Raw genomic sequence first — 27,991 nt, 5'->3', positions numbered from 1 at the left:
CACGAAACGAATGACCACCACGTTCTTCGGTTTTTTTTTTCCGACACAACAACGGCGTTACTTACAACTTTGTTTTCCGCTATGTCTTCTCTTTCTCTGTCCGTCGCTCCCCCGTTATAGTTGCGCTATGCGGCTGGCTCGCAGACTTCATTCGCCGAACAAGCTCCAACGTCCTGGCCCTCCTCCATTGGAAGGATTTGCGTACTGGTGTGATTTGTTTTTTTTTCTCCTCAATCTGCTTCGGTGTTGAAAGTGCTCCCTCTGTCAGAGCAGCCTGTGGTCACTTCGCCCCGCCTTTCACAGTTTTGATTGGCTCCACTAAATTACGCCTACACCAAGAACAGCTTTCTATTGGAACAGACTACATGTCAATCTAACTAAAACAAACCGTTGATTGGTCGGCGTAGTCAGGGCAACATTCCTACGAGTTCGCTCGCTTTAGTAATGGCGTACACCGAAGATACTCCAGACGGGCGGATGCGTCGGTATATAAATGCAAATAATTAATCAAGGACACAAAACACCATAAAAGGAAGACACCCCGACTACTGCGTAGGCAGGACACGTCACACACGTTGTTTAAAGTGTAGTTTGTCAATGATTCGCCATAATTTATTTAACAAAAAATAATTTCGCAAAATTCACACCATTAAATACTAAATATATATATAATGAAATTTAAAAAATGGCATCTTGTCTATCCTAGTCTTATTCTGTATGTACATTCTTTGTTTAAATATAAATGGATAAATGAAATGTATTTCTCCATTACTTTTGACAAAACTAAATTAATAAACGCAAATGATGACCAAGAGTAAAATAAACCAAACAAAATAAATATTTCATTTGTCCCTCAATTGATTGCATTCTATCATTTTATTTCATACGCTCTCACTGCTATTTCATACATTGCACAAAAGTACTACCTACTGTAACATGTACGAATAAAAGGACAACAGTGCATTCTAGAGCTGATTTTGTGTAATTACCGTAGCACTGCATTGTTTTCCTTCCAAGCAGATAGTACAATAACTAATTTTAGCATAAGCTATCACGTGGTCTATGTATAGTATAGTATCATATAGGCGTTTTTAACAAAAAGTGACCATGTATAATAGGGCTTATTTTTGTAATTTTTAGATGACCCCTGACCTTTGACTCCTGACCCTCAAACCCTAACTCTAAAAATGACCATGTGTAGTCAGGCTTTTTTTTGTGTAAAAAAAAAAAAAAACATGACCATGTACAGTAAGGCTACAATAAGCAAATTTGTGTATATATATATATATTATAATAAAGATTAAAACTGACTATAAAACGTCAGAAAATTACAACTTGACTATGACTCATTCAAGTTCTAATGTTGTGATTCTGGGATTGGACATAATTGGCTATTTGTCCAGAGCTCACCCAGAGGTTGCGTCTGCGCAATGTGAATGGTGTCCAGGCTCTTCTGGACGATGTCATTGTGAACTTCATTCATGCTCCCGGATGCATCCACCACCTGCACGGGACACTTACGCAACATGAGCCAGGAAGAGGATCTCATTGCCAAGCATATCTTTTGGCATATTCACCTTCCAGTTGACGGATGGGTCGTCCATGAGCTGATTGAAGCGGTCGAGCACGGCGCTCTGAAAGGCGGCGTCCTCGTAGCGTTCCTCGCCATAGCGACCTCGCAGAGCTGCTTCGACCGGGCTCAAGCGCAGAAACAGGACAATGTCTGGCTTGGGCAAACCCACATCTGGCCTGGTGCACCAATCTAGACTGAAACCCTAAAATTGAGAGAGTTGTAAGTAAAATGAAATGAAATTGTGACATTTTAGTCAAGTCAAATTCAACTTTTTTTTTTTTAGTAGTACATTGGCTGACTAGGGACCACCTCACCGGTTTGGCACTGGTGAAAGCAGCCCCAGAGAAGGCGTACCGGTCAACCACTAGCGTGGTCCCTTGCTTCAACTTTTGTTTCATAACAGGCCTGCAGAAGATGATAACAAAAAGTTATGATGTTACTCCAAGATAAATGCTTGAGTCATCCATTTGTGAGGAAATAGTTGGACTACCACTACAATATACTTGCAAAATTTGGAGATGTACTGTACAGTACTGTTCCAAAAACTTGAAAATGCAAAGAACCAAATGAGAACCTCTACCTCACATGACATGAAAATGATCTCCTCCACTTACACCATTTCCCACCGGTTAGCGGAAAAGAGAAGGTGCACTGTGTGGTCCTCCAGGTCGCTCTTCTTCTCCAGGTAAGCGCTGATCAGCTTTCCAATCGTCGTGCTTCTGTCTACCAACAAACAAGCACAAAAAATCACAATTTCTTTAACCTTTAAAAACTTTATGCATCATTTTACCCTGATAGCTTTTAGCAATCCAGTACAGACAATAATACTGGGTAGGCTACGCAAGCTGCAGAAATTTCGTGACGGGCCTCACCGGGAAACCTCATCATCTCCGCTGGGTGTCCTTTCTGTTGCAGCGCCTCGACCAGCTTCTTGCACTGCGTGGTCTTGCCGGCTTTGTCCACCCCCTCTAACACGATGAGCGCGCCTCGCTTAGCCGCCATGCTGGGGTCGCCGATGTTCTTCTCGCGCCGGAAAATGTAAACACGGAAGTTTGAAGTACTTCCTGTATGATGGGAAGTACTTCCTGTATGACGGGGGTCAGAGGACCCCGCCTCCTACGTCATCACGCAACGATTGGAGAGCGAGAAGGAAGCGACGTCGGCTAAACTAGAGAAGCCAATGCAATTGTCTCGCATTTTATCTCAAAAGTCATACAACAATGGGAAACAGGAACGGAATTGAAGCCGTTTTGATATGAAATTTAGCGAGAACATGATTTGGCATTTCTTTATATACTAAAATGATGGTCGAAAGAGGCACGTGGCTCGTTGGTCTAGGGGTATGATTCTCGCTTCGGGTGCGAGAGGTCCCGGGTTCAAATCCCGGACGAGCCCATTATTTTGGTTGTCTCTACGAGCCAAGAAGTCAACACGCTAGTATGGCCACAATAATTTTGTCATGGTTTTTGGTACAAAATTAGCTTCTGTCACAATGACAAATTTGAATAAAGTAATGATGACGTAAACCATAGTCCGGAAAAACTTAAGGTTTATAAATAGGCTCATTTAAGTAAATGATCAAATACCCCATTTTAAACATTGGCAGAGTGGTTAGTTTCAGGAAATATATTTGCCACCTCTGTCGACAGTAAAATTGTTTGAAATGCTTAAAAGACTTTAAGAAAAGTGGAAAAAAAATGCTTTGTTTTACCCGAATTTGAAAGCATTTGCACAAGGGACTGTCTTCAACTCCGTCGCTAATTCCTCTCACGTTGGCTAAATATCGCATAAAGCACAGCGAACAAAGTATAAGATCACTGGTTTCTTTTATATCAAACAAATTGTTTTAGGTTCATTACCTGACATGTTTCGGCGGTTGGACAGCAGAGGGCGTGACTCACCTGTCAAATCTGACAGGTGAGCCACACCTTCATCCATCAGCTGATAAAGACGCGTCACTATCATATCTGTGACACTCTGATGAAGGCGGAGGAAACCGCCGAAACATGTCAGGTAATGAACCTAAAACAATTTCTTTGATATAAAAGAAACCAGTGATCAGTACAATTAAAGTATAAGATTTATTACAATATTTGTTCGAACATTGTAGCGTGGCTCGTTGGTCTAGGGGTATGATTCTCGCTTTGGGTGCGAGAGGTCCCGGGTTCAAATCCCGGACGAGCCCAAATTTTTTTTCATGACATAATTATCAGACGCTAAGGCTCCCGTCTCCATTACCGACGTATTAAACTGTCTGATGCGCTTGGTTCAGCTGCTCCTAACAAAGGCTCGCCCGCCTCCTCAGTGCTGTCTGCTTCCACAGCTGCCGTCCGTCCCGACGACGTTGCTACTGGGAACCGCCCCCACAATACAAAGAAACAGGCTTCGCCGGCTTCATTCACAAACCAAAACCTCTCAGCAGCCATCACTCAAGCCTTGAGATTGGATTTATTTCTTCTCATCAAGTAAGTAATTTTTTTTTTTTTGACGGGAAATCAGCATAAGTAACATTTGCTGTAATTCAAGTTGATAAATGAGTTCAATCGCTGTATATTAAAAGTATACAATATATAACAAAATACTCTTGGGTGTATTTTAAACAGGCACATTTAAGTCAGAAATCAAAATTACTTACCCAATTATTATACAAATAATTTTTCCCCCAACATAGTAAAACTGTAAAAAAATAAAAACTACTTACCCATCTTTAGCTTCTTGTGATGAAGTGCTGATCAAAAGTCATTGAGTAGCTCTTTACTAAATCTACCAACTTAAAGTTCAGTTTGCCAGTTTTCCTAGCTAAAAGTCAAATTAGCTTTCCTTTCACTTTCCAAACGGCTCCATCGACGTGTGTGACCGCTTGTGTGTGTGTGCATTGTGTAAACATGAACTTGTAACCTCGCAGGGGAACATAGCTGGGGGTCCTTCCATGGTGCTGTGTGGTGAGGGCGACTGCGGCGTCTGCCTGCAGACCTTCAACAGGGTGGAGCGTATCCCCCGGACGCTGCACTGCCGACACGCCTTCTGTCAAGCCTGCCTGGAGGCCATGGCGGTGTGTTCAGGACCCGGAGGTGTCGGGCCGTCGCTCAGCGTGCGCTGCCCGCTGTGCCGCCGCGTCACCTGCGTGCAGCAGGGGCTTAGCTTGCAAGAGGCGCTGTGGGTGGATAGCGACCTGTGGGAGCAGATACCGAGAGACCAAGAAGACCAGTACGAGGAAGGCGGGATGAAAGAAGACAGGGAAGAGGCCACAGAGACCACACCACAAGCCAAATGGTAGCTCAACAAATCTATGTATTCATTTTTACTCAGTTATGGTTATTTTTCCAAGTTCACAATTCTTTTTCAAAACCTCTCAGCAGTTCCTCCAGGAACAAGGTCAAGTTCCGATCCTTCTTCCGCAAGTTTACGCTGACCAAGAGACCCCGAGAGAGGATCATGCCCAGCAGTAATGTGTAAGTCGGACACCCCCCTCAATGATGACATTGATGAAAACGCTAATTTTTATTTTTATCCTTGCAGGGAAATGAAATCCTGGCGCAGGCTCTCCAGTGACGAGACGTTACGAAACCCCTGACTTCCACTTATTTATTCTGGGCTTAGTTCTCCCAGCTGCTGCTCTGGGATTTGGTTCAACACAGACTAAAACACATCCAGGGACCCCCGGGGAACAGATGGCTTCCCTCAATGTTCCCTGAACACCAAATAAACAGCATCCTTTTTTAATTTATTATGACAAAGTAGCTGTCGAGAGTATTTATTTATGTGCTATCTGTTAGCATTAGCTTTACGGGACAACAATCGCTTTATCTTTGTAGCTGTGAGAGTAATCTCATTGTGGGTGGCTACTCTTATTTTCTTAGTTTTACAGGACAACAATCGGCTTGTAGACGCCAGTCCTCCTGCTTCTTCTGCCAATGTCACAACAGAAGCATGCGACAAAAGGCTTGCTGAAGCATGAAAAGGGATTATGAAGGGCATTCATCCAGCATCTGGTAGAATCCCAGTTGGGGTGGGTAATATGAAAATATTGGATTATCACTTTCATTAAAAAGCAGATTCTCAAAGAATCAGGTCTGGAGTTTCGGGTCACAGTTGATGACGCAAAATTTGGGCCATGGTGGTTTCCCAGTGGCGTGGTGCAAGAGATCCGTTTGTTGGCGATCCGGTTTGGTGTGAATTTGTTGGAACAAGTCAGATCAGCAAAGTGTGACAGTTACAGTTTGCCTTGAAAGGTGAAATGTTGCAATGTACGTACAATATTTGACCTGGACGAAAGTCAGGACCAAGATTTGGATTCTGGACTGAGAATTGGGACCAAAAATTGGTATATAAGAGAATTCTTAACAAGATCGGCATCAATATCTTAACCAAAGTCCAAAATATGATGGCAAGACATATTTAATGGAGACATCGTCATTATGCTCCGTAAAGTTGATGAGAGCGGCCGTCATCGCTGCCCCCTCGGTGTACAAGGAATAAATACAAAGAACCGTCTTACAATGAAGAAAAAAAAAAGTGCTTATCTGATATTTAAAAAAAAAAAACATTTGGAGTTTCATGTCATAATTCAAACACTGTCATCTGATTTTCAAGGCGTATTTGGGTCAAATTTGGACTCTTGAGATTCCATTGTAAACACTTCAGCACAAATACTATTTACAAATTCCAGGTTTCAACAGTGACAATGCCCAAAACACAAAGATGATGAATCAAAAGTCCAACATTAGTGTGTGCGTGTGTATGACGTTACCTGCCATAAAGCGAAGCGTGCATGGATAGCCCAAAAGATGTGAAAAGTCTCTATTGTTGCCGTCTTGTCTTAAAATTAGGGGCTCCAAACATGAATATAAAACCTGAATATAAAAATACAAAAACAAACTGACTTGACAAAAATAAAAGAAGAGTAAACTTGTTTTTGGCAGCTTCAGCGTCGACATATTCCTCTCTGGAAGCACTGACCAGCAGTCGGGATGGTAACCAATAGGAAGCCTCAACATGAGAAGCGTGGGGGGGGGGCTGGGGGGGTGCACATGATGACCGCTTGCGACTGATGCTAGCGGCTATTAGCAAGAGCAGCCAGCTTCATCCGTAGGTGGCTCGTGTGCTTTGTCCAGCTTGATGTCGATCACTGGACGAGATTGTGGAGGAAATCATAATGGAAAGAAAATTCTTAGTTCAATCAAAAATAATGTCGAGAAATTTCTTTTTAGTTCAATCAAAAATAATCTAGAGGAATTTCAAGACAAGGTGACACTAGGCTAAGTGAGGGTTTCAACTTGATCAGGGTCTGGAACTTTTTGTATTGTAGTACCCCCTTACAACCACTTGGTGGTGCTGTTTAACAACAGTTTGATGTCTATTATTGTAGTATCTCCTTACAACCACTTGGTGGTGCTGTTTAACTTCAGTAAAACGTCTACAAAGGCTGATCAAGATCACATTTTGGGCGTTATAAAATATTTGCTAGTGTGACCTTGCATACCAACTGCACCATTTGGCGTGAAGGCTGCAGGACAATAAAACAGCTTAACTTTTTTCTGAACTCATTAGAAAAGGATACTACCTTCTTTGCCGGTCTCCTGAATGCCCTCAATGCCGGGAAGAGCTGAGGCCACGCGGCGGAACAGCTAAAAAAAAATAAAAAATAAAAGTATCAAACTTAATATGAAGACTTTCATCATTTTAACTTAATGTTACCTGTTTGACGTTGTGACCCGTCTTGGCGCTGGTCTCCGTGAACATGACGCTGAGCTCTTTAGCTTGCTGCTCGCCTTCCTTGACGCTAATTTGCCTGGGAAGCGTAGACAGGAAGTGATGACACAACTGAAGCAGCAAGATTGTCGTGCTTATAAGCAACATTCAACTCCACTGAACAAAATTTAGATAAATCAGAGCCCGGCTGTTTCTGTGCGTGCGTGTTGCGACTGAAGCCGAGGCCGAGGCTTGCTCATCATCATCATTGTCATCATAGCTTGCATAACTGTGGTCCTAAAATACACGAGAGGTCTGTTTCTCCTGGTGGGCAGCACATATGTACCTCTTGTCTGCCAAGTCCGTTTTGTTGCCCACCAGCATGACGATGACATCACTTCCTCTCTCTGTCCGCACGTCGTCAATCCATTTGGTCGTCTGCCGGAAGGAATTCGCGTCTGTTGACACAAGACCAGGTTTTGACGAGACCACATTTATGCGATATAGAGAAAAAATATTTGATTCCTCCCACAAGTCATTTTATCAAAACCTACTGGTGATATCGTAGACCACCACGGCCACCGTGGAGTCACGTATGTAGCTCGGGATGAGGCTCCTGAAGCGCTCCTGACCCGCCGTGTCCCACAGTTGCAACCTCACCTGTGATTTCGAGACCGGCAAGACATGTTTCATAATACAACGTCACAAACACAGAGTTGAGGGCTTACCGTTCGGTCCTCCAGGTACATGGTTTTTGACAGGAAGTCGATTCCGATCGTCGCCTGGAGAGGAAATCCAGAGAGGAGTTCATTAGCACAAATAGACCAACTTTTGGTTGACTCTTAAAAGGAAGCCGTTTAGCAGTATTCCGAGAAAAAGCTTTCGGACTTGCTTTTGGCCCAGATGTTAAAAATAGCTGTATTTGAACACATTGGATCCTTATAAATTTTTTACAATGTCTTTTTGAATGATTAATGAGGGGGGGGCTGGCTCCACGCCCGTCTCAAAAAAGAAATAAAATGATGGACGGATCTTGCCGATTGTGAATCCAGGGATCTTATTTTCACTTTCCTCCCAGATTTCAAAACACAGACCAAATTTATCGAACAATTGTATATTTGTCACGACGCTAATCTGCTTACGCTTACTCCATAATAGCTTGCATGTGAACGCCACTTGGAAAGGGCTTTAAATTTAAAGCCTTTTCTCGGCATACAAGACAATCTTTGTGTGATTTTTTTTTTTTTTTTTTTACCTGGTACGTGCTGTCGAAGCTGTCGTACATGAAGCGCGTAATCAGCGACGTCTTTCCCACTGTAAGAGAAAACAAAATGATCCAACAGTGCCCAAAGGGATCATGCAGACGCTTATCAGGAATCCACGTCATCAACCTAGAAGGAGCTCGTCAAGACTTTTAATCAAGGAGACTAATTACACTGCATGTCTTCCAGGCACAATGTGATGCACAGATAATGACCCTCCTAATGACGCCTCGCTAATTTTTTTAATCACCGCATCGTATGAGCTAACTTTAGATAAACGTAGCAATCAACTTGCCGTCAGCACTATCAGACACGCTCCAATAGATTTTTCTGGCACATTTTGAAATTTCCATTCTGTGCGTGATTTTTTTTTCAAATCACAATGAACTAGTCGGATGACTTCGATGACCCCTGTGCAAAAAATAAAGGATGAAACATCGGCAAAGAAAAATCCATTTCAGCTCTGTTGTGGGCTGATGGAGAATTGTGACTGTAGGCCAAACACGACAACACACACACGTGTGTATCCATATTGGAGGACACAACGCAGCCAGGTGTGATCCCATGGTGGCCTCATTGCATTCGCCTCGGGAAAGCAGACCTGATCGAGGCTGTTATGACAGGACACACTTGTTTTTTTAATGCGTCCAATTAGATTGCGTCCTACAGGCAAAAAGCAGCACACAAAAACACTCAAGCTAGCTAAACCTGTGAGCCAACTGAATAAAATAATGAGTGCCTGCTAAATTTTGAGCTAGCTTAGCGCAATCCAAACAGATTGTAATTGCTTACAAGTGCCACAAGATGGCAGCAAAGCGTATTTTCTTTTAGATATGAAGCAATAAGACGTCACGAGGAACAGTTTTGTATTATAGGGCATGTTTTTGGACTGAGATGTCACGTAATCTTCCCTTCTTGGTTGTTTTGACAATTGTGCTGAATCACTGGTCAGAGCAGTACTGCACGTTCTGTTAGCCGCACTCAGACATCAATCGGCACGTGTGTGAGCAGGAAGCGGCGGCCTACAAACATTTCCTCGCCGCAGATAACCATTAAGTGAGGCTAAGTGTTTATATATTCCTTATCTTTGAAATTCAGCTTAAAGCAAAACTCAGGTCACTGGAGTACTGTTAACCTTTAGCTTGACGTCAGGTCATGATTTATTAAGTGGCATTAATTAAATCAACATTTCCGCCACCCAGTGTTAAAGTGTCATGATTTTGCAAATCCGCTTTGACCTTTTAACCATTGGGGGTTAAAACACGTGAATAAAATCTTCACATTAGGAAAAGTTATGTTTCTATACTCTGCCGTGAAAAAGGATTTGCCCTCTTCTCTCAATGGAATTTCAGTTTTAAAAAGCATCGCAGCAAAAATGAATGTCGATTTGAAAGCTTTCAAGTGTACCGTTTTAAATTTAGACTATAGACATTTTGTAATAAGCATAAAAGCTTTGATGACGTCATAGTGGAAAGCTTGGAATCTAAAACAAGGATCTCGTGGGAGGAAGCTGCGTAACTTAAGGTCTATTTTGGAACATGGTTAATGAGAAACATTTTTTTAATAAACGAACTGGAACCGCATCCATTTTTGCCACGTCCAACAAGCTAAATGTGTCATACAAATACGTCCACCGCATCACTCTTGAACTCCATTTTGGCTCCTTAAACGTCTTCAAGTGAATGACAGCACTCTTTATATGTTCAATTCGATTCAAAGAGACGCCCTTAGCATTTCATAAAACAGAAATCACAGTACTGAGATTGATCTCGCTTGAAATTGACCCAAAAAATGAACTTAGTGACCGGGCAGGTGCATCGGCATCACGTGACACCGCCCCCTTTCGACCACAGGAAAAAAAAACCCACAACTTTCGCCACGACACGTAAATTAAATGTCTTACCACTCTGCTCCCCTAAAAAGACGAGTTTGAATTTCTTCAAAGGATTCCCATAGTCACTAGCCACCGACATGTTGACCAAAAAGAAGGGAAGGGCGGCTCGTGAACGCCGGAGAATGGACTCTTCAGGCTGTTTATGCTGCCGGACGACGATGAGGATGGTGGGGAGGAAAAAAGGCGGCGGTGTCGCACACCCTCTCCACTTCCTCGCTACCTCACGTCTCTCTTCCGCACTTTCTCGCTCACTTTATGACGGTGACAAGTCGCCCAAAACCCGAACGTGCAGCTCGCTCTCTCCCAGCGGGACTACTGCGTGGTCTGGGTGGGGATCGGGGACTTTCGTCGCACGTCCCGAACCTTATGCGCATGCGCAGTCGGCGGAATTATCCGAAGAAGCGAAGCCGAACAGTGAAATGACGTGATTATTAATTATTGTACAGGTTGTTTTTATTAGAAAGCAGGCATAATGTGCGGTACGTAGCACCGAAAAACGTGTGATTAATACGAGTAAATACAAAAAAAAATGTATAAAATGAACAGCGTGCACTTACACAGTATATAAAAAAAAATCACTTAAATATTAAGCTATACAGTTAACGAGATTAGACTCTACCCGACGGGCACTAGTGAATATGTTATTGTACAAGTCCTGCAAAAGCTGTGAGGTATTACCAGATTTTGGTCTTTTGAGCACTCCCACATTAAGATGGGAAAGGGGCGTGTTTTATCGCACGCCATCAGGCCTCTTCTCTAAACTATACTCCTGTGTCCGCATCACTTTCCAACCCAAAATAGCCAGCAGTGCCACACCCATCACTTTGTAGCCCACCAGCAAGCCCAGGTACCTGAAAAATAGCAAAAGTGCATTTGTTCTAGTCAAGAACATCACATAAATAAATGAGACTCAGGTCACGGAGTTTGAGTGCTCCATCTTTGTTCGGCCATGTTCTAACCTGTTTCTCAAAATGTCATTGTCATAGTAGCCGCAGCTGAACTTCTTCCCGCACACACGCTTCCACCAAATGCACGAGGAGTCGATGGCCATGCCGAACAGCGCCGGAGCCGGAAGCCACGCTGGGAAAGAGGGGACGCAAAAATCACAATTTAACCCGCCCTACTCGAACCAAGACAATTTATTAGCATATAGCATTATAGCTTTCTGACTTACCCAACAGCCTGAGGAGGAGAAACTGAACTCCGATAGCGAAGGACTTCTCCTCTGATGCAACGCTCCTAAATACGACGACAAAACCCGTCGTCAGTCAGGTGCGCATCTGAGATTTGGCTGAGTTTGGTGAGCTAACCTGAGCAGCATCATGTACATGGGGTTGTGGGTGAAGCAGGCCACCAGCGCCCCCGCTGACAGCATCAGGATGACGGGCAGCAGGAAGTGGGGGCACTGGTTGGTGCAGGGCGACGGCCGCGCCTGACTCTCACTTCCCGATACGCACCTGCAGTTGGTGTACAGCTAAAAAACGTACACGACAAATCAAAGTCTGATAGCTTCAGCGCTGAATATTTCTTACATTTGCCGAACGGGTGACTTATCATACCTGGACGGCGTGTGGGTTGTCCGGGTTTTTGGTGAAGTCGGTGCAGCCGGCGTGGCACGGTGAGATGTACTCCACGCCGTCAGAGCCACAGACTGGATTGAAGGTCCCGGAGGGGCAGGAACAGTTGACGTAGCACATGGATGGAGAACTGCGTAAAACGAATATGTTGAGTCCAACGAGAAAATAAAAGACTCGAGAAGGACTCACGTACATTGCTTTGAAGGAGACGAAAGCTCACCCATGGTGTCCGACCTGGTGGTGATTGACCAGGGACACTTTGTATGTGGAGCATCCCATGAAGAAGAGCGGCACGCACATCAGCGTGGAGATGCTCAACATGAGCACAGAAAAGCGAGGGATGTTCTTCAGAGAGATTCTCGTACGCTTCATGATGAACCCGCCAGCCAGCATGCCCACCGCCACGGCCGGAAGATTGACAGCACCTGTGAAGGAGCAACATTTTAGGATCACCGCTGGTCTCATCTAGTCCCGCGTGAGGCGAGGAGGTGACACCCACCGACCAGCATGGTGCTGTAAGCGACGGAGGCGCCGTACTGACGCTCCAGGAACTTGTTGAGGAAGGTGGAGAGGCCGGCGATCACCGAGGAGAAGCAGCACTGGGCCAAGATCAGGGTCAGGAAGAGGGGACTCAGCAGAAGGTGGAAGAACATCCTGGGAAACACTGAGCATAAAGACAAAAATCATATTTTGAGGATTTCTTGATTACCTTAGTGATGAGGAATATAAGGAACATACTTTTCAAGAAGTCCAACAAAGAGACACGAGGTTTCTTGAAGACCACGTTGGTTTCGTTTCCAATCATCTGCAAATACATAAAAAATAAATCCAACATTGTGCAATGCAAGTAACAATGTAAGACGACAACCTTTGAAATTGCCCGTCTTGGATGTTTACCAAAAAATAATAATTTGTAGTGAGGAGGTACAGCCAGTAGAGGGCGACAAATCGCTGCAAATGTTCTTACCCGCCCTTCTGATGGCATGCTGCGGGGGAAGAAGAAGTAGGGGAGCGAGGTGAGAGCCAGGCAGGCGGACGTGATGAGGAGGCCCATCCACCAGGCGCCCACCCAGCGAGGGTCTCCTGGTCTCAGCTCCTCCCCTAAATCTGAGTGGAAACGAAAAAAGCAAACTCGCGTCATAAGTATGAAAGCACATCAGGATGCGGAAAGGCGAAAGGTCGTCGTTACCTGAAGCCACTTTGTCCACGTCCACGTAGATACCAAGCATGACGGAGCACAACAGGAAGCCGAAGGCGGGACCAAAAACGGAAACGGCAAACAAGATGGCTGCAAATGGAAATAAATGGCAACCATTCAAATTTGGATGATACAATTTTTTGTTTTTTTATAATTTAAGAATATTAAAAGGTGGAGAAGTTCACCTATGTAGAGTGGAGAGTTCCCGGGGGCGGCGAAATCATCGATGTATGAGATCCCAAAAGGTTGCATGGGCACCGAGCCAATCCCGAAAAGCAGCTGGGCGGCGGCCATGAGCATCCACAGGGTCCGCGTGTCGGCCAATCGTTCGCTCTCATCATGGCCGCAAGACTCGGAGACGCTGGAGTTCCTCTGCGGGTTGCAAATGTCCTGACGGTCTACAAGAACCAGATGGAGGCATCACGTCTCTATACAGGATATGTTTAAGGTTTATCAGGGAATTTTCACGAGTGGCCATTTTAATTTCCTGAACATTAAGTCCGGAGGCGGCATGAATGAATGGTGATTTTCGTGTCAGATAATACACACGAATTTCCGTCTAATTAAGGCCAAAGTTGAGCTGGAGTGCTTAATGGAGGTCCGCAAAGATAACACCAAGGACCATGTTGTGCTGAGCATGGCAGGACAAACGTTCCAGCACGGAGACATTTATTAGATTAAGCGCTGTTGAGCTTCAACGTAGCCTGGAGGAAATTAGTTAATGACCTCTTCCCTGGATTTCCTTTTGCAAGACTCACATTGTCTGTACACGTAAAGTTCATTTGGGGTCACGGTTCATTCGGGCCTCGTTTTTGATTGACAGTTATTGTTGATGAAATACAAAATGTGGTCTTACTCAGGAGCACCGAGTCGTATTCATAAGGTTGTGACAGGAAGTGCGGCAGGGCGAGCATCACGGCGCTGATGGACATCAACAGTCCGCCGATGCCGATGACGCGAGGACGGTGCACGCGGTTCCCAAAGTAGCTCAGGAAGACGATCAACACGCTGTTGCTCACCTGGAAAGACAGAAGGACATCATGGAAGTCCATCATGGAATCTGAGTTTTATCTGAAGTGAATTCAACGACAATCCGGGTCCCAATTATCTAGATCTTTCCGTTTCTCTCTTACCTCGTGCAAGGAGGACAACGTTCCGGCGGAGTAGCTGCTGAGCCCGTAACGTTTCTCCACCGTGCTCAGGGTGCTCTTGAAGTAGGAGCTGTAGAGTAGCTGGGAGAACTGCAGCAGGCCGTGACATAGCACGAACAACTTGAACAAAATAGAGTAGGATTAAAAAAATCATGAAAAAATAGGTTGAAAATAAAATGCTAACCCAAAAAAAAAAAACAAGGCTTTTAATATAGAAAGAAAATTCAAGGTATACATTTTAATTTATTATCTGTGTTTTTTATATTTATCTAATTTATATTTATTGATCAATCTGTTTATTTATTTTGTTGAGCAGTTACTGAATATAAACAGTAGCGCTCAAATCTGACATGACAGTTAGCAAACAAACGACACGTTCGAGTTCTCTCTGTAAAAACGGGAACCCCAGCTGTCAAAATGACCGGAACGTGACTTCTCGGCACACAAATGCTCCTTTGTTGGAGACGTTAATTAAATCGGTTGTAAATAAATGAAAGCAGGTCTAATTTTCCATTCGAGTGATGAGGTCAAGGGGCAAACTCATTCATCGGGTTCAACAAGTGTCTAAATTGCCTTTGCTGTTTACGAATGAGGTTAGTAGATTGAAAATTGTCAAATGGATTTTTAATTTTGACGAAAATGACAAGACAAGTGTCACCAAACTGGATGAATGACATCGTCAAGTGGCAAAGCTCCATTATGTCATTCTTCTGACACCTTGTGTTGATTCTTGAAGTGTTATGACGAGAGATGTCGTCTTTGTTTCAACACGCCGGTTGTCCTTCAAACCTGCTGCGACGGTAAGAATCGAGGGAAGTTTGCTCTCCCCGTTCAAACGCTACGTGGGACGCGAGCTGGATGTATCTGTGGATTTCCACATGGAAATCTCTGTTGTTTTTCTTCTTTTAAACCGTGGAGGAGAACGAAACAAAGGAAACGCACCCAAAAAAATTCCAAGATAGGTCACGGAATCAACTCCCTTCATTGTGTGGGGGACATGAAAGCGTTTGGCTACACAATAGTTTCGGTAGATATCATCACCACCATTTTACACGATTAGCGAGGATTGAAATGATTTTATGGGAATAAAAAAACGTAAATCATGCAAATTATTTGTGATGTTTCCAAAAAACCCCGCACGTTAAAATCAATGACTCAGAATTATCGTCGAGTGTTAAAGTGTCTTTGAGGTTCAACGACGACAAATTCTTTGACATTCAAAATGAATGTTTACACAAACTTTTTTGGGAGTCAGCGACATTGCCGGATGTTTTTCCAAAACATCTCAAATATGTTGTCAAGTCAATCCAGAAGTGAGCATCTTGGATTCCAAGTTGTTAAATAATACAACTGGGGTAGTTGATGTTGGATCTACTAAGTGTATCACTATCAATCTGTCATTCCCTTTTGTCGACTACAATGGCGTTGACGGAAATATCCTTGAAGAATTTATGTTGGAATCCTGCTCTGTGTGTGTGTGTGTGTGTGTGCTGCAAAAAGGAATTGAGCAAATACACAGATCTGAATGAACATTGTGTTCCAGAGCCAAGAAAAGATAGATTTATTATGAAGTGTTTTTTGAAGGTGCGAAAGGGGACGAATAAAAGTTAAAAGGCAAAAAGGGCCTCTCCTGTGTGCAAAGCTACTCCCATTTATCTAAACATAACAAAGGAGGGTTGTGCAGTGCAACCTTGCCCGATCTAGGGCAGAGAGAAGAGATTATCAAAGTTCTTATCATAGCAAGAACAAAACAAATCTGAATTCCTTGTTTTATGGTGGGTCATCAAACTGTCACCACAATGACAAATATTTAAAGTAGTCATGTTTCTGTTTGGTGAATGTGGTTTAAATTGAGAAGCAAGCAGATAAAACTTGTACAGTGGTGCCTTGAAATACGAGTGAATTAATTTGAATTATTTTATTATTACTATATCCGTTTGTTTTTAAGATATACACTATATATTAAAGCGTGGTAATTTTTATTGCACTATTTTCTCTCAATGTTAAAAACTGCAAAACATCAATAGGATCATTATTTGGCATATTTTGTGAATTTTGAGACTGTATAAATTTATATAGAACATTTATCTGCAAAAAAAAAGGGATAGCTGAAATTGCCATTAATTTCACGAAATCAAGTTTTGGGAAGCAGACAAAACTGAACGGTAACATTTTAAAAATGTAATTGATGACTCAAGATTAAACACGCCTTATTTCTTTTTATTTATAAAAAAATAATAGTAATTATACGTGTCTAGGTCGAAGAAATGTTGACTTTAGCATGGGGCGACGCTCACCTGTGCACTACATAGCTAATTAAAAAAATTATCCAGCGTGTTAAAATGCGTTTAAATTGAGCTGTTGCTATTTTTTAGGGAAATATTAAAAAAGTTTGCGCCTACCTTAATGCTACGGAACGTCATCGTCCTCTTGTTTGTCTCTTCACGTCTGTGCTGGAATGATATCAAATGAAGTGTGCGTGTGTGCTGCTAGTGAGCATGCGCGCAAACTTATCTTTCCCTCCGGTGAGGCCCGCGTGTGACGTCACAGCACAACGTGTGCCGGCTATTAGCTGAGTCACACGCGCTTCTCAAGAATTCTTTTTTTTTTAAACACTTTCCACGCAATTTAAACACGCGATACCTTGACTCATTTTGAGCTTTTCTGGATTAAGTGTTATTTATACTAACAAAAGGAAGTTGAATGCTAAAATAGCATGCAAAATTCTGATTTAATAGAAATTCAAACTTGCCTGTATACGCGAAAATCCCACGGGTTCATTGTATGATTAAAACATATAATTGTGATTACAAAATCGGTCAATTACTAATGTGTTCCCGCACACACAAAGGATGTAATGCAAAGGAAAATTGTTCATGAACTATTTGCTCATTAAGTCATCACTTTGGTGACAGGATAATTGAAGCTAATGAGGAAATGGCGGAGGTTGGATGAATGGGGCTGGGAATGGAGTGATAAATAAAAACATTGGCAGTTACATTGATTTGATAATTGCACCAGTTGAAGAAAGTTAGAATTGATCAGGTCAAATTTAGACAGCAATACCGTAAATTTTGATGTCTTAAGAAAAAACTGTGTGGTAAAATATCAAAGAAATAACATTTAATAGTGAATGTCATTCATTCATTCATTCAAGCACCATCATCCGACATGCAGTGATTGGGGGAAAACACCCAAAAAAAAAAAAAAAAAAAAATCCCATCAAATTATGTTTTTACAGCAATGCGGACAAATTTGTGAACATCAATGAATCCTGTCATCGGTGTATATATAACTAACGTATATTGTTGGAATATAACAAGTGAACGATGACGTAATATGCAAAGCGGCACCCCGAGAAAACTGTCGTACCGCGCTCGTTGGCCGTACGATATACAAGCGAACGTCCGAATGCCTTTAAAACACGGCACGTGAATGTCGGTGGAAAAATTCCCCAAAGGGAAAGTCCTCAAGTGGAAAAACATCGGAGGGAAAAATACTTGCTATGCTGTAAAAGGCTATATAAAAAAATAAAACCTGTACAAAAATGGACAAAGTCATCAGCCTCCATTTTGTTTTCTTCGATAAGGCACAAGTGAAAGGCTTTTTACACGTAAGCCCCCAAAGCGGCGTGAAATTCGGTGAGGCACTGGACCAGCTGCTGAAATTTGGGTCTCTCCTCAGGGTCCAGAGCCCAGCAGCACGCCATGACGGCGAACCTGCCACACAAACACGGTAGATGAAAGAAGACGTCAACAAAGGCGGAGGAATTTGGGCAACAGGAATCGCCACTTTTATTTTGTGGCCTCATCACAGTCGCCTCATCACCTTTTGTACTTGGCAGGAAATCTCTGCACGCATCACCGACTTTCAATTTTAGTCAAAACAGAGAATGTCGGAAATGAAGCAGACAGCCCAGTAAAAATATTTTGTCATAATATAAGTCTGTATAAACAGAAAAATAAGATGAAATGAAAAATGTCAGAGCGGCTTATCGAAACATACAGTTCATCGGGACAGTTGATTGGCTGCGCTATCCTGTAGCCGTCCTTCAGGTAGGCCGACATCTCAAAGGGGTCAATGTCGACGTACGGCGTTTGGCCCAGAGTCATGAGCTCCCACAGCGTCACGCCGAAAGCCCACTGCGCGGAGAAAATAAAATTGATTCATTATTGAAATGCTTTGTGAACACCCGGCGGGACAAACAATACATGGAAGTAATGCTGAAATCTTTTTGACATGCAAAATAAAGTCCTTCTTGTCGCTGTTAACAAGCTGGTGAAGTCATTTGCTTTTATAAACCAAATGAGACATTAAAAAAAAAGAAACACAAAAACAATTCCAAAACTGGAATCCAAAATTGCGCACTTGCAACCGACGATGCCAAACACCTGTTAGTGAAAAGTACCGATGTGCGATTGGCGTTACGAAACCAAGCGAAGCGGCACGTGTGAGGACAAGCCCGATGTGTGATTCACTGCCGTGCGAACGTGCGAGCGAAATCGCCTTTTGTTAGAAGCCGAGGTTGACGGTGACGAGTCAGATATCCGATTGGCTCGCTCCGAGACTTGGCCGGGTGATGACGTAACAGAGCAAGATGTTTATTAGAGGAGAAGACCGCGGCGTTCTAGCTCCAGGCGAGCGCGTGGTGAGTTCAAATGCGTCATGCTGTGTGCGTCATGTGAGCGTCTTTGAGTCTGGACTTCGCTCTGAAGCTCGGCGAAATAGTCGACCTCGGCGGGCGGCACTTCCATCGGATAGCGAGGCCGTGTGAAGAATGTGTGGGGGTTAGTTTGGTTTGAGTTGAGCTGTGAATTCCTACCACATCGCTGGCACTGGAGAAGTCGTTATCGAGCAGGCTCTCCAGCGCCATCCAGCGGACGGGCCGGTTCTCGTTGTCACCCAGGCAGTGGTAGTCCATGGGGAACAGATCGCGGGCCAGGGCGTTGTCCGTGATCTTCACCTGCATGTTGTCATCGATGCTGACGGGAGCGAGGAAGCGGATTCAGGTGAAATCATTTATTTATTTATTTTTAAACGGGCGTGGACGGATACTTACACGCAGTTCCTGGCGGCGAGGTCTTTGTGGATGACCTCGCGGCGGGCTAGGTAGCTCATCCCGCACGCTATCTGGATGGCCATGTAGACCAGGTCTTGCTGGGAGATGGCCTAGCAGGAAGCGCAGGGGGGGGAGGAGGGGACAGCGCTTAAGAGCAGGAAACACACGGTAGCGACCGACTGTGACTTTTGGTGTCACGCTGCCCTCGTTTCCTTTTTAAGTCAATAGTTGGACGGAATGGTTTTGAGCAGGGGGGTCCAAACGGCGCCATTTTCAGTCTTTCAGCCATTTTGGGCACATCGCCCAAAAAATGCAACTTTGCAAAAATTGTTTCTTTACTTTTCCCTAATTGAAAACATGTGTGTGATAGCGGTTTGAATTGCGGCATGTCAAACTTTTTTTTTTCTTTACCCAGCCGTACCTTTTGTTTTCATCCAAACCCGCTTTGCAAGTTTATGTGAGCTCGATTTGGCGCGATGAAAACGTGCTTATCAAACATTGGCAATCAATCTCAGATGAGGTGTCAAATCGTCAATCAAGCAGAAGATGAAGGCTAGCCGGGGGTTTTGCGGTTCCAGCTGCTTTGAGCGCGGATGAATGGCACCTGATCGGGCCGCGCCGAAGACAATCGGCCTTTGTATGCTTTTCAGCACGTTTGCAAGATGGAGCTTGCAGTCCTCGGCAAAACTCACTTTGCAGCCTTTGAGAGAAACGCGAGTTTGAAAGAAATCTCATTATTATCAGCCTTTTGGCGCTGGCGGGGGGGGACGGCGTTGCTTTTGCAATCAGCGTTGCAGCTGTAAATCAGGTCGTGGTGCCATTTTTTTTTTCAATATCCCTCAAATCCAGATATTTTTTTGGCAAGACTCTCACCTGCGGGTTGTTAGCCTCTGCTAGCTTGCATTGGCGCAGGAAAAGCTTCAAGTTCCCCCAGGCCATGAAAGGCAGGAGCACCATTGGTTTCTCGCCGTCCTCCGTGCACACGTGGCTGATGGGTAGCAGGTTTCTGGAAGGGAGGGGGCGGGGGTCATTCGATTAGGTACTGTAGCTATGTTGGCAAGGATTTCTTCCAAAACATTGTTAGAGGGCAAAGGGGAAGAGGAAGCCTTGGCATGGCGAGGAGGAAACGGTGTCGGGCAAAATGTGTCCACTTAAGATTACTCCTTCCTGATTGGTGCAAGCAAAATTTAATGTCAGTGTCGGCACGATGGAAAATGATCCCGGACTTCCCCGTACCCTCAGAACACATTTTCATATCAGCAAGAAAAAATGTGCTTTTTGCCAAAGAGTTACAAAAAATCCAAACTCTCATATCTGGAATGTCAACTTTGAGCTACTTTGCACACCAACATTGACTCAGATAGCTACTTTGAAACAAAATAGTCAAGTTTCTACTGACTTCCGTCCAGCCCTCAGCTCACCTGTGATGAAGTCCTCGAAGCTTGCAGCTCTCAGTCAACATCATGGTCACCTGGACCTCCGACGCGTGCTCTGCAAACAAAATCGGGAATTTCAACACTCTCCTTACGTGCATTCCAAAACGTGGAGAACTTTGTCCATGTCCTAATATTTAGCATGGATACCTTTTACAGTCTTGACAAAGACCGGCCTTTCCTTGGCAGGGTCCTTTTCATCCAGCAGCACGCCGTGGAAGATGCGGCCAAAGGTGCCTGTGCAAAAAAAATAAATAATAATAAAAGTGTTTTTTAAAAGTTTTAATGTCACATTGGGCTAATCACCGCATCATTGGAAAGATTTCCATTTCAGCTCTTTGAAGAACCACCCGAGAAGCCAAGCGAGCGTATTCATCACCGCCGTTGTCTAAACTGTCAGAGGAGCGCTTGAGGCGGCGACTCGAGTGAGGTGAGCAGCAGAGCGGGACGTAAAGTTTAGAAAAACATCTGAGCCCTGAGGGCGAGCTGAGCCCAACAACAAGCTCAGTGTTTGGGCGCCTCCTCTTCCCACCTGGAGCGTACGCGTCGGGCGTGTTCGGACCGGTTCGCAGGCCGCAAGGATTCATTTTTCACCGCAATGTGCCAAGTGTATGCTCCGGTAGTTACCTGATATTTATTTTATCCTTTGCAAGCCAAAGAATCATATAATAAAAAAGAAAAATACAGACTTTTCAAGTCCTCTCATCAAAAGCAGTGGAAATCTAATTCATTAATTAATTTCAAAATGGGAGGGGGAGTAAGTCGCGGAAACGGAGCACATCGAAAAGAGTCAAATTTATTAATTTCAACAGCGGGCCGACAGTCAAGTTGCCGGGAAGCCAATGCACGAACCACTTTTGTACGTGAGAAATTACGAGACAACTTCCCCGCTACCCTCCGTTGCTTCATTCAGGATGACTCGGCCCAGTCGAGCAGGATTTATTGACGGCGCTTATCGAAAAAGAGTAATCTTTAAAATATTTACGTTCCGATCGGGCGTTCCCGGACACGGGCCAGTGTGCTTGTGTCAGCCGTTCGGGGAAACGTACGGGTACTAAATCCACCTAAGTGGGCCGAAGTCCAGCAGACTGAAAGACGGTCTTGTTTGCTCCATGACAAAGCCAAGCGGCGTCCAAAGAATGAAGGCAACGTGGAAGGTTAACATAGTTGCATGACAAGAGATCTCGATGTGGTTTCAAAATAGGATGAATCATCCCAAAAAATGTATCGGATTGTGATTTTTTCCACTGCTAGCCCAAAGAAGCTAAAGTAACAAATGATGATACCTTCGTGGAGGACATCCCGCAGTGTGACCCTCTCCCGCGAGATAGCGATATCTTTGACTTTGGCCTTGGCCTCCATGAGAGTCACGCTCCTCAGGTCGTTTTTCTCGATGCGGAGTGATGGGAAGCCTGCGAGGGAGGGATGGGATTGGAGAAGATCCAAGTGTAAACACAAAATCCTGGGCTTGGTCTACTTACTGGAAGAGTATCTGCTTTACATCACTTTGACAGCATACATGCCACTTCTCTTAACTCTCCGAGCTTGATGTTGGCCATTTGTGACCACCTACTTTTCCTTTTTATTTATTTTTTTAACCATCATCACCAAATGGAATGAAAATTGTCATTGGCGAGGAATTATGTATGTCCGACTCCACCTCTTCAAATGTCTGCCTTCATTTTGGTTTGATTTTTCTTTTTTTTCTTTGCAGATTATGAAATCGAATGTTCAAAGTGGCCCGAGTTAAACTCAACAGCATAAACTCCGAGTTGTACACACACACACACACACACGTACACATTGTAAACATGTACACGCACACAAACTTCGTGAGTCCACTTTGCGATAAGGCTGCTTCGAGGAAAACAGGCAGAGTGGATGTTTTGATGTTTTTGTTACGTGCTATGAGATAACGTGAAGGCACAGTGGTGGCATGCGGGTCGGGCAAGAAGAAAAGCCTTGATGGTCAATGCTGCCCCCTGGAGGCAAACTGTAGCAAACCGCTGCATGTGATGTACAAGATGTTAGCGGGGGTTACTTACTTTTGGTTTCGTGAGGGGGGGCACCGGTGTTTTGGAAGGAGGAGGCTGCAAGCTGGAGAATGGGTGCGGAACTGGGGTGGTTGTCTGATAAGAGGATAAGGAGGGGGAAAAGGGGGGACGGCAAGGGTTACACAAATGATGTGCACAAGTCACTTTAATAGGAACAGCCGCACTGGAATATCCGATGAAGGGACTTGTTAGTGTTGAGTAGGCGTTTGTTATAAACTCTGACGCGAAAATAAAATCAGGCATTAAGATGATGGAAGGTGGAGTCCAAATCAGTATGCGACATGAACGTTGTGTCCACTAGAGGGCGACAATGACTTATAAGACGTCACCCTGCTTGCGGTTGGAAAGTGTCAAAGCCTGAAAAATGAATTTCCAACTTTCTCTAGTTATTCTTGCCCTTTCTAAAAAACAACCTTGAGCGTACAGTAGCTCTGCATGTGTCAAAATCATTCAAAGTTAAAGTGGGTGTCAGCAAAATAGCTTTACGGGCGCCGGATCCTGCGATTTGACTTTTTGACCATCTCGTGACAGCAGCTGAGCTCGCGTCAGCATTCTTGCTCGCTAATCACATTTGGACAAGGACGCAGGATAGTGTCTCATTATATTAGCATAGCCACTGTTAGCAAAGCTTCAGAAATAGCGACAGAATCATCATTTGTTTTATTTTTAACAGTCTTGCGCAATCTTCAGAAATCATTTAAAAGATGCGGAACAAATGATAAAATCTTACTAGACACGGGTGCGGCGTTGTTGGGCGTGTCGGCCCGTAGGTATTGCGTGGTCTGCGTGGAAGGCTGAGAAAGTCCCTGTGAGCTTCCACTGTCACTCACACTGGAACAACGAAAGGAAAACTAGTCAATGATATTCAATGAAGTCATTGGACGAAAGAAACCGACCTGTCTTCCATCTCCACTCGCTTCATGCTGTGCAAGTGCAGGATGGCCAGGATGATGGCCACCAGGAAGATGACGATGCAGCACACGCTCACGCTGATGTAGAAGACCTGAGTGGAGGTGGTGGGGGCAGTCACGCCGTCAACTGATGGAAAAAAAAAGTTCTTAGAGAGTAGTCAAATGTTTTTCTGTGAATTTATTTGAGGAATTTGACGTGCTCATTCCATGTTTTTTTTTTTTAAGGTCCACAAAGATGGCAGCCACTTGTCAAGTTGCTACTTCAAGCTTTAGAATGCCTCAGGTTGTTTCTGCTAGCTGGAGCAGAACTAAAGCCGCCCGCTAATGGCAATGTGCTCACAAAGGAGGCCAAGCACTACGCGAGATGGTTATCCGGACGATTAAAAAAAAAAAAAAGGACTTTGCATCTCCAAAATCGTTAATTTTCAGGAAATTGAACGAGTCAATGAATGCCGCTTTACGAGCAGCACGCTCCCACAAGGCCGTACTCACAGTCGGGCTGCTGAAGCGTGTGAAGGGTGTGGTTGGTGAAAGGAAATGGAATCTTTGGGTCGGAATCTATTCCTGCCCGACAGAAAAAGGACAAAGAGACCAGCGTTAGATTTTACGAGAAAACAGCCAAAGCGTTTTGACGTGCTAATCGATCCACCAAAGATTTACTCATCAACTTTCCCAGCTTACTTTTGTAGCACATTTTCCTCCGCTTGAAGTTGAGCACTGTGTAGTTGTCGGCCCGCAAGGTCACGTTGAGCTGCACCGTCACGACGGCTTCGCCGTCCACTTTGCCCGAGCAGAAAAGGTCCACTCGAAAAACTGTTGGGACCACGCAGGCGTGAGAAACAGTTTTGTCATGCTCGTGAGCGAATCTAGAATATTCTCAACGAACCGGAGGGAAAGCGGGGAAGCTCCCCTTGATTGGAAATATTGCTCTGTGGGGCGTTCATGGTGACGGGATTCTCCACATGGAAACCTAAGCGGTAGTCCACCTAAGGAGTCAAAAAGAATACAGCGTCCAAAAAGAAATTCTGATGTTCACGTGTTGTCCAAAGTGAGGTTCACCTTGGACTTGGCGTGCCAGGTGAAGTGAAGGCTGTCGGTCTCGCTTGGCACGGGCATCGTGAACGACATGGCGTTGAGGTTCACCACATCGTCGCGGACGTAATAAAGCTCTGCGTCCAGACCTGGAGAAGACATTTCGGGAAAATCAGCCATTTTGCTTTGCTGGTGGTTGATTGTGAATTTGAGGTTCCGGCTTGGTAAGAGAAGCACATCTGCTAGCACTTGAAACCTGGAAAAGTGAAGTTCAAAACATTCAAGTGCGGACGAGTTCCAAAATGAGGGCAATTTCACCGAGAACGTTTCAGCTCTCCGTCCTAACTCGGAGGATCTCGTTTATAGGCAAGAATGTGCGCGACGGCCTCGGGGCTCGGACCACCTCGTCATATTGACTCAATTAAAAACATCTCAGGCCTTTGCTGCCAGCTTAGGGAGCAGATGGGCGACATCTTCAAGGGCCTCGGGTAGGCGGCGGCGGCGGTGGCAGTGGGCGTTAAGCCTGCAGGGTTGATTTTCTTTCCATTTATGAGCAGAGATCAAACGACGGCACACGTGTTGCGAGTATTACCAGAATCAGTCACCTTGGCTCGAAAGAGAAGGTAAAATGTTTCAAAACACGTTTTAAGATATTCCTGAAACGTATCATCTTGTGGTTTTTAATGACACTTTTTTTTTTTTGAAGTTAATAAACAGTTGGAGTCAAAAGACACAACGAGCGAAAACGATAATTGCCTTTCTCCGGCTTGAACTCTGCGTTCCCCCCGTGTCTCCGCGTGAGGCCACCTCGCTCTTCGATAGCAATTAAAGCGGCGTAACCAAGCGTGACATCACTTCTCCCTTTCACTTTTTTTTTTTTTAGCAACTTTAACACAAGAAAGAAAAAATCCAGTCCCAAAAATGGAAGCTTTTCCTCACAACTTAAAACGACACGATGTTAAAAGCTAACTCGGATGCTAACAGGCTTGTTTGTCCACTGGGGGTTGATGTTTTGAATTCCAGCGTGGCAGCGTGTTGATTTTGTTTTGAGTGATCACTTCCCTCGGGATCAAAACGTCACCTTTTCACGATAGGAACACTCCACTCAAGTACACTTGACCTCGGTAACGTCAACGCTATCATTTATTAACGCTTTTATAACCAGCCAACGCACTGTACTGACTCAAATAAGGTAATACCAGTCTGAATAAACCACAAGAAACACGAAGCAAATCCGCCGCGGATCGTATTGCACGTTAAAAGCGAAAAGGACAAAAGGTGGCGGCGAGCAGGTGCCGAGGTCACGCTTGCGTGGAACAAAGACCCTCTTGTGCCTTTACCTCCCCCAAGGCACAAAGCTACAGAAAATAATGGGGGAAAAAAAATGGACCTCTTGATAAAGACGTAACTAACATGTTAGCATGGGGCGCTGTATTCTGTCGTTGGACTGTGGGGCAGAAGTTGAAAGGTTTCAAAAATAGCAAGCTTTCAAAGCCACAAAATGCCGTTTTCTTTCTCATCAAAAGGACCCAACATCAACCGCCTGCTTTTATTCGACGGAGGGCCTCGGGGGGGGCGATGACGGCAGGAATGCCAGCCGGGCCGGGCCGTCTGCTTCCAAAAGCACCTCACTGATGCTTGTTTGCTCCACAAATAAACAAACATTAGATGGTTTGCTGAAGAAATGATTAAGTTGGGACTCAAGAGAATGATTTCTACTTTTAGACTTTAAGGAGGTGCATTTTAAATATGTCAAATGCCAGGATGATATACAGATAAGCACAAAATATACAAAATGTTAACTCATTGGACATCTTCTGCATTCCAAAGTGTGTGTTTGCTTTTAAACGACACATCCGTCACATGCAAAAGCGATCAGGGATAGTGTACACATTTGACTTGGGCCCAAATGTCTCTCTTGCAGTTCAGTGGAGAAAAGTCTCATTTGGTAAAGTTATCAGAGAAACTTTTCCATCCGTTGGCCCACAGAGACTTGACATGCAGATGTTGCACTTTATCCTCTATACTGAGTCTTGCTGCTATTTCAATAAATTTTAAAAAAGGGAGGGCCGCAAAGCCAGGAACTGTCAGATGCTCACTGCATTGTGAACAGGCATGAGCGTGCAATGACTTTTGACCTTTTCACGCAACGCAAACACAGTAGGGCATCTTTGAAGATGTTCTGGTTGATTGTTTGACCCGCATAAAAAACAAAAACTTTATCTATTGAGATGTCAGTACTGGAACTTTTCTGACGCAACTTCTGGTTTTATACAGTATTCTATTTTTTCTGTATTACTTCCTTTTGTTTATGCATTTTTCCTAATATCTATTTTAAAGTTTTCTTGCACATGTCAGCTTTAGCTAATGTGAATATTTTGTATGTTTTCAAATATCTTATTTTTCTAGTATCACTTTATTCTGTTTTTTCTATGAAACAAGTTTGCTTACCCAGTAATCTGTTGAGCTCGTCCACACTCATGTAAATGTTGACGCTGCGGTTGTTGCCGCCGTTGTCGTGGTCAAGCCCCGAAGCTGAAAAACCAAGGCCGAGGGCCCCTTCGAGCATCAGCAGCAGCCCGACGAAGAAGCCCTCCAGCAGCCGCCGCGGCACCGCCGACTGCGGCCATCGCCAGCGCTCGGACGGGCCGCCAGAGCCGAGCAGCAGCAGCCACCCCAACATGGCAGCGGTCGTCTGGCTCGCAAGTTCTCGTCTGCCTTCCCGAGTGTCCTTCTCATCCGTAGGTGAACTTCTGAATCCCGGGGGGCGACATTCCTAGTCACTCTTCGCCGCCTCGCTCGTTTCCCCGCGGGCCTGTTTTTGTCCTGGACTCGCTAGCCGAGGCGGGCTAATTTAGCCGAGGCGAGCTAATTTGGCTAACTTTTCCAGACCGACCTCGGGCTCCAAATTGGGAGATGTACGACTTTCCCACCCGCCGCACATAACAACGAACCACTAAAACAAACACATTTAGCCTCCACGGTTGACAAAAGTGATTAAAAGTGTTTGGAATTTGGGTGAAGATACCCAGAGTTCTCCTCCATGGTCGTCCCGTCCCGATTCTTTCCTCAGCGCCACTAGCTCACTTTTCATTGGGGGAGCGCGCACTGCTCATGGAGCCGCGGGGGCGCGCACTGCCGCCTTTACACGCTGTG

General features: G+C 44.5%; 6 protein-coding genes and 2 non-coding genes across 11 annotated transcripts in view; 3 read left to right on the top strand and 5 right to left on the bottom strand.

Annotated features, from left to right (window-relative positions):
* fryl (furry homolog, like) overlaps positions 1 to 210 on the bottom strand; it is a 38,095-nt gene extending 37,885 nt beyond the window's left edge. Inside the window, exon 1 of the mRNA XM_068652199.1 lies at positions 66 to 210. The gene's annotated coding sequence lies outside the window, so the exon portion shown is untranslated. The remainder of the gene's footprint in view (positions 1 to 65) is intronic.
* Positions 66 to 2,637, bottom strand: dtymk (deoxythymidylate kinase (thymidylate kinase)). Its single transcript, XM_049723511.2, has 5 exons — positions 2,446 to 2,637; positions 2,188 to 2,296; positions 1,888 to 1,978; positions 1,578 to 1,775; positions 66 to 1,504 (listed from the first exon to the last, which is right to left on the bottom strand). The coding sequence occupies exons 1-5, from the start codon at positions 2,573 to 2,575 to the stop codon at positions 1,358 to 1,360; spliced, it is 675 nt and encodes a 224-aa protein (XP_049579468.1). The 5' UTR covers positions 2,576 to 2,637; the 3' UTR covers positions 66 to 1,357.
* Positions 2,638 to 2,896: 259 nt separating this feature from the next.
* Positions 2,897 to 2,968, top strand: trnap-cgg (transfer RNA proline (anticodon CGG)). Its single transcript has one exon. It is a non-coding gene; the product is annotated as a tRNA-Pro (tRNA).
* A 609-nt stretch (positions 2,969 to 3,577) lies between these two features.
* On the top strand, positions 3,578 to 5,310 carry im:7152348 (uncharacterized protein LOC559250 homolog). 2 transcript variants are annotated; one of them, XM_049723582.1, is made up of 5 exons: positions 3,578 to 3,586; positions 3,897 to 4,038; positions 4,479 to 4,846; positions 4,930 to 5,025; positions 5,093 to 5,310. In XM_049723582.1, exons 3-5 carry the CDS (start codon positions 4,503 to 4,505, stop codon positions 5,145 to 5,147), a joined length of 495 nt encoding a protein of 164 aa, XP_049579539.1. In that variant the 5' UTR covers positions 3,578 to 3,586; positions 3,897 to 4,038; positions 4,479 to 4,502; the 3' UTR covers positions 5,148 to 5,310. The 2 variants fall into 2 exon arrangements, with proteins under 2 accessions (XP_049579539.1, XP_049579532.1); XM_049723575.2 differs by lacking the exon at positions 3,578 to 3,586 and having other exon boundaries at positions 3,764 to 4,038; positions 4,933 to 5,025.
* trnap-ugg (transfer RNA proline (anticodon UGG)) lies at positions 3,687 to 3,758 on the top strand. The gene has a single exon. It is a non-coding gene; the product is annotated as a tRNA-Pro (tRNA).
* A 643-nt stretch (positions 5,311 to 5,953) lies between the features above and the next one.
* rab6ba (RAB6B, member RAS oncogene family a) lies at positions 5,954 to 10,748 on the bottom strand. 3 transcript variants are annotated; one of them, XR_007482273.2, is made up of 9 exons: positions 10,430 to 10,748; positions 8,520 to 8,578; positions 7,993 to 8,046; positions 7,819 to 7,924; positions 7,611 to 7,722; positions 7,271 to 7,364; positions 7,134 to 7,200; positions 6,533 to 6,701; positions 5,954 to 6,426 (listed from the first exon to the last, which is right to left on the bottom strand). XR_007482273.2 is itself a non-coding variant. In XM_049723534.2 (8 exons), the coding sequence occupies exons 1-8, from the start codon at positions 10,497 to 10,499 to the stop codon at positions 6,637 to 6,639; spliced, it is 627 nt and encodes a 208-aa protein (XP_049579491.1). In that variant the 5' UTR covers positions 10,500 to 10,748; the 3' UTR covers positions 5,954 to 6,636. The 3 variants fall into 3 exon arrangements, 2 of the variants coding, with proteins under 2 accessions (XP_049579491.1, XP_049579506.1); XM_049723534.2 differs by having other exon boundaries at positions 5,954 to 6,701; XM_049723549.2 differs by having other exon boundaries at positions 5,954 to 6,701; positions 7,137 to 7,200; positions 10,430 to 10,744.
* A 107-nt stretch (positions 10,749 to 10,855) lies between these two features.
* slco2a1 (solute carrier organic anion transporter family, member 2A1) lies at positions 10,856 to 16,875 on the bottom strand. The gene is made up of 14 exons (XM_049723152.2): positions 16,749 to 16,875; positions 14,329 to 14,466; positions 14,052 to 14,214; positions 13,381 to 13,593; positions 13,187 to 13,285; positions 12,965 to 13,104; positions 12,736 to 12,802; positions 12,497 to 12,661; positions 12,218 to 12,422; positions 11,980 to 12,127; positions 11,731 to 11,894; positions 11,595 to 11,659; positions 11,380 to 11,500; positions 10,856 to 11,271 (listed from the first exon to the last, which is right to left on the bottom strand). Exons 1-14 carry the CDS (start codon positions 16,767 to 16,769, stop codon positions 11,151 to 11,153), a joined length of 1,830 nt encoding a protein of 609 aa, XP_049579109.1. The 5' UTR covers positions 16,770 to 16,875; the 3' UTR covers positions 10,856 to 11,150.
* Positions 16,876 to 17,447: 572 nt separating this feature from the next.
* ryk (receptor like tyrosine kinase) lies at positions 17,448 to 27,946 on the bottom strand. Its single transcript, XM_049723057.1, has 16 exons — positions 27,287 to 27,946; positions 24,863 to 24,984; positions 24,690 to 24,789; positions 24,485 to 24,616; positions 24,296 to 24,367; positions 23,789 to 23,930; positions 23,623 to 23,723; positions 22,884 to 22,967; positions 22,125 to 22,250; positions 20,989 to 21,075; positions 20,827 to 20,896; positions 20,279 to 20,411; positions 19,406 to 19,515; positions 19,169 to 19,328; positions 18,352 to 18,488; positions 17,448 to 18,065 (listed from the first exon to the last, which is right to left on the bottom strand). The coding sequence occupies exons 1-16, from the start codon at positions 27,516 to 27,518 to the stop codon at positions 17,954 to 17,956; spliced, it is 1,920 nt and encodes a 639-aa protein (XP_049579014.1). The 5' UTR covers positions 27,519 to 27,946; the 3' UTR covers positions 17,448 to 17,953.
* Between the last annotated feature and the right edge of the window lie 45 nt (positions 27,947 to 27,991).

The sequence above is a fragment of the Syngnathus scovelli genome, chromosome 10 (genome assembly GCF_024217435.2).
Source record: "Syngnathus scovelli strain Florida chromosome 10, RoL_Ssco_1.2, whole genome shotgun sequence".
Taxonomy (NCBI): domain Eukaryota; kingdom Metazoa; phylum Chordata; class Actinopteri; order Syngnathiformes; family Syngnathidae; genus Syngnathus; species Syngnathus scovelli.
Note: the sequence above shows the minus strand (reverse complement) of the source record. Positions and strands in the feature narration are given on the sequence as shown.

Excerpts from the sequence above, each read along its gene's own strand:
- dtymk (XM_049723511.2), bottom strand. The coding sequence starts at position 2,575 with ATGGCGGCTAAGCGAGGCGCGCTCATCGTGTTAGAGGGGGTGGACAAA. Across the intron at positions 1,776-1,887 it reads CTTTCACCAGTGCCAAACCG|GGTTTCAGTCTAGATTGGTG; the intron begins GTGAGGTGGTCC and ends TCTCAATTTTAG. Across the intron at positions 1,505-1,577 it reads ACCCATCCGTCAACTGGAAG|GTGGTGGATGCATCCGGGAG; the intron begins GTGAATATGCCA and ends TGTCCCGTGCAG.
- im:7152348 (XM_049723582.1), top strand. The coding sequence starts at position 4,503 with ATGGTGCTGTGTGGTGAGGGCGACTGCGGCGTCTGCCTGCAGACCTTC. Across the intron at positions 4,847-4,929 it reads ACCACACCACAAGCCAAATG|CAGTTCCTCCAGGAACAAGG; the intron begins GTAGCTCAACAA and ends AAAACCTCTCAG. Across the intron at positions 5,026-5,092 it reads ATCATGCCCAGCAGTAATGT|GGAAATGAAATCCTGGCGCA; the intron begins GTAAGTCGGACA and ends TTATCCTTGCAG.
- rab6ba (XM_049723534.2), bottom strand. The coding sequence starts at position 10,499 with ATGTCGGTGGCTAGTGACTATGGGAATCCTTTGAAGAAATTCAAACTC. Across the intron at positions 7,201-7,270 it reads CGGGTCACAACGTCAAACAG|CTGTTCCGCCGCGTGGCCTC; the intron begins GTAACATTAAGT and ends ATTTTTTTTTAG. Across the intron at positions 6,702-7,133 it reads GGAGACCGGCAAAGAAGGTA|TGATCGACATCAAGCTGGAC; the intron begins GTATCCTTTTCT and ends AATCTCGTCCAG.
- slco2a1 (XM_049723152.2), bottom strand. The coding sequence starts at position 16,769 with ATGACGTTCCGTAGCATTAAG. Across the intron at positions 13,594-14,051 it reads ATACGACTCGGTGCTCCTGA|ACCGTCAGGACATTTGCAAC; the intron begins GTAAGACCACAT and ends TGGTTCTTGTAG. Across the intron at positions 13,105-13,186 it reads CGTGGACAAAGTGGCTTCAG|ATTTAGGGGAGGAGCTGAGA; the intron begins GTAACGACGACC and ends GTTTCCACTCAG.
- ryk (XM_049723057.1), bottom strand. The coding sequence starts at position 27,518 with ATGTTGGGGTGGCTGCTGCTGCTCGGCTCTGGCGGCCCGTCCGAGCGC. Across the intron at positions 24,617-24,689 it reads GCTTCCCCGCTTTCCCTCCG|TTTTTCGAGTGGACCTTTTC; the intron begins GTTCGTTGAGAA and ends TGGTCCCAACAG. Across the intron at positions 21,076-22,124 it reads GCGGGATGTCCTCCACGAAG|GCACCTTTGGCCGCATCTTC; the intron begins GTATCATCATTT and ends TTTTTTGCACAG.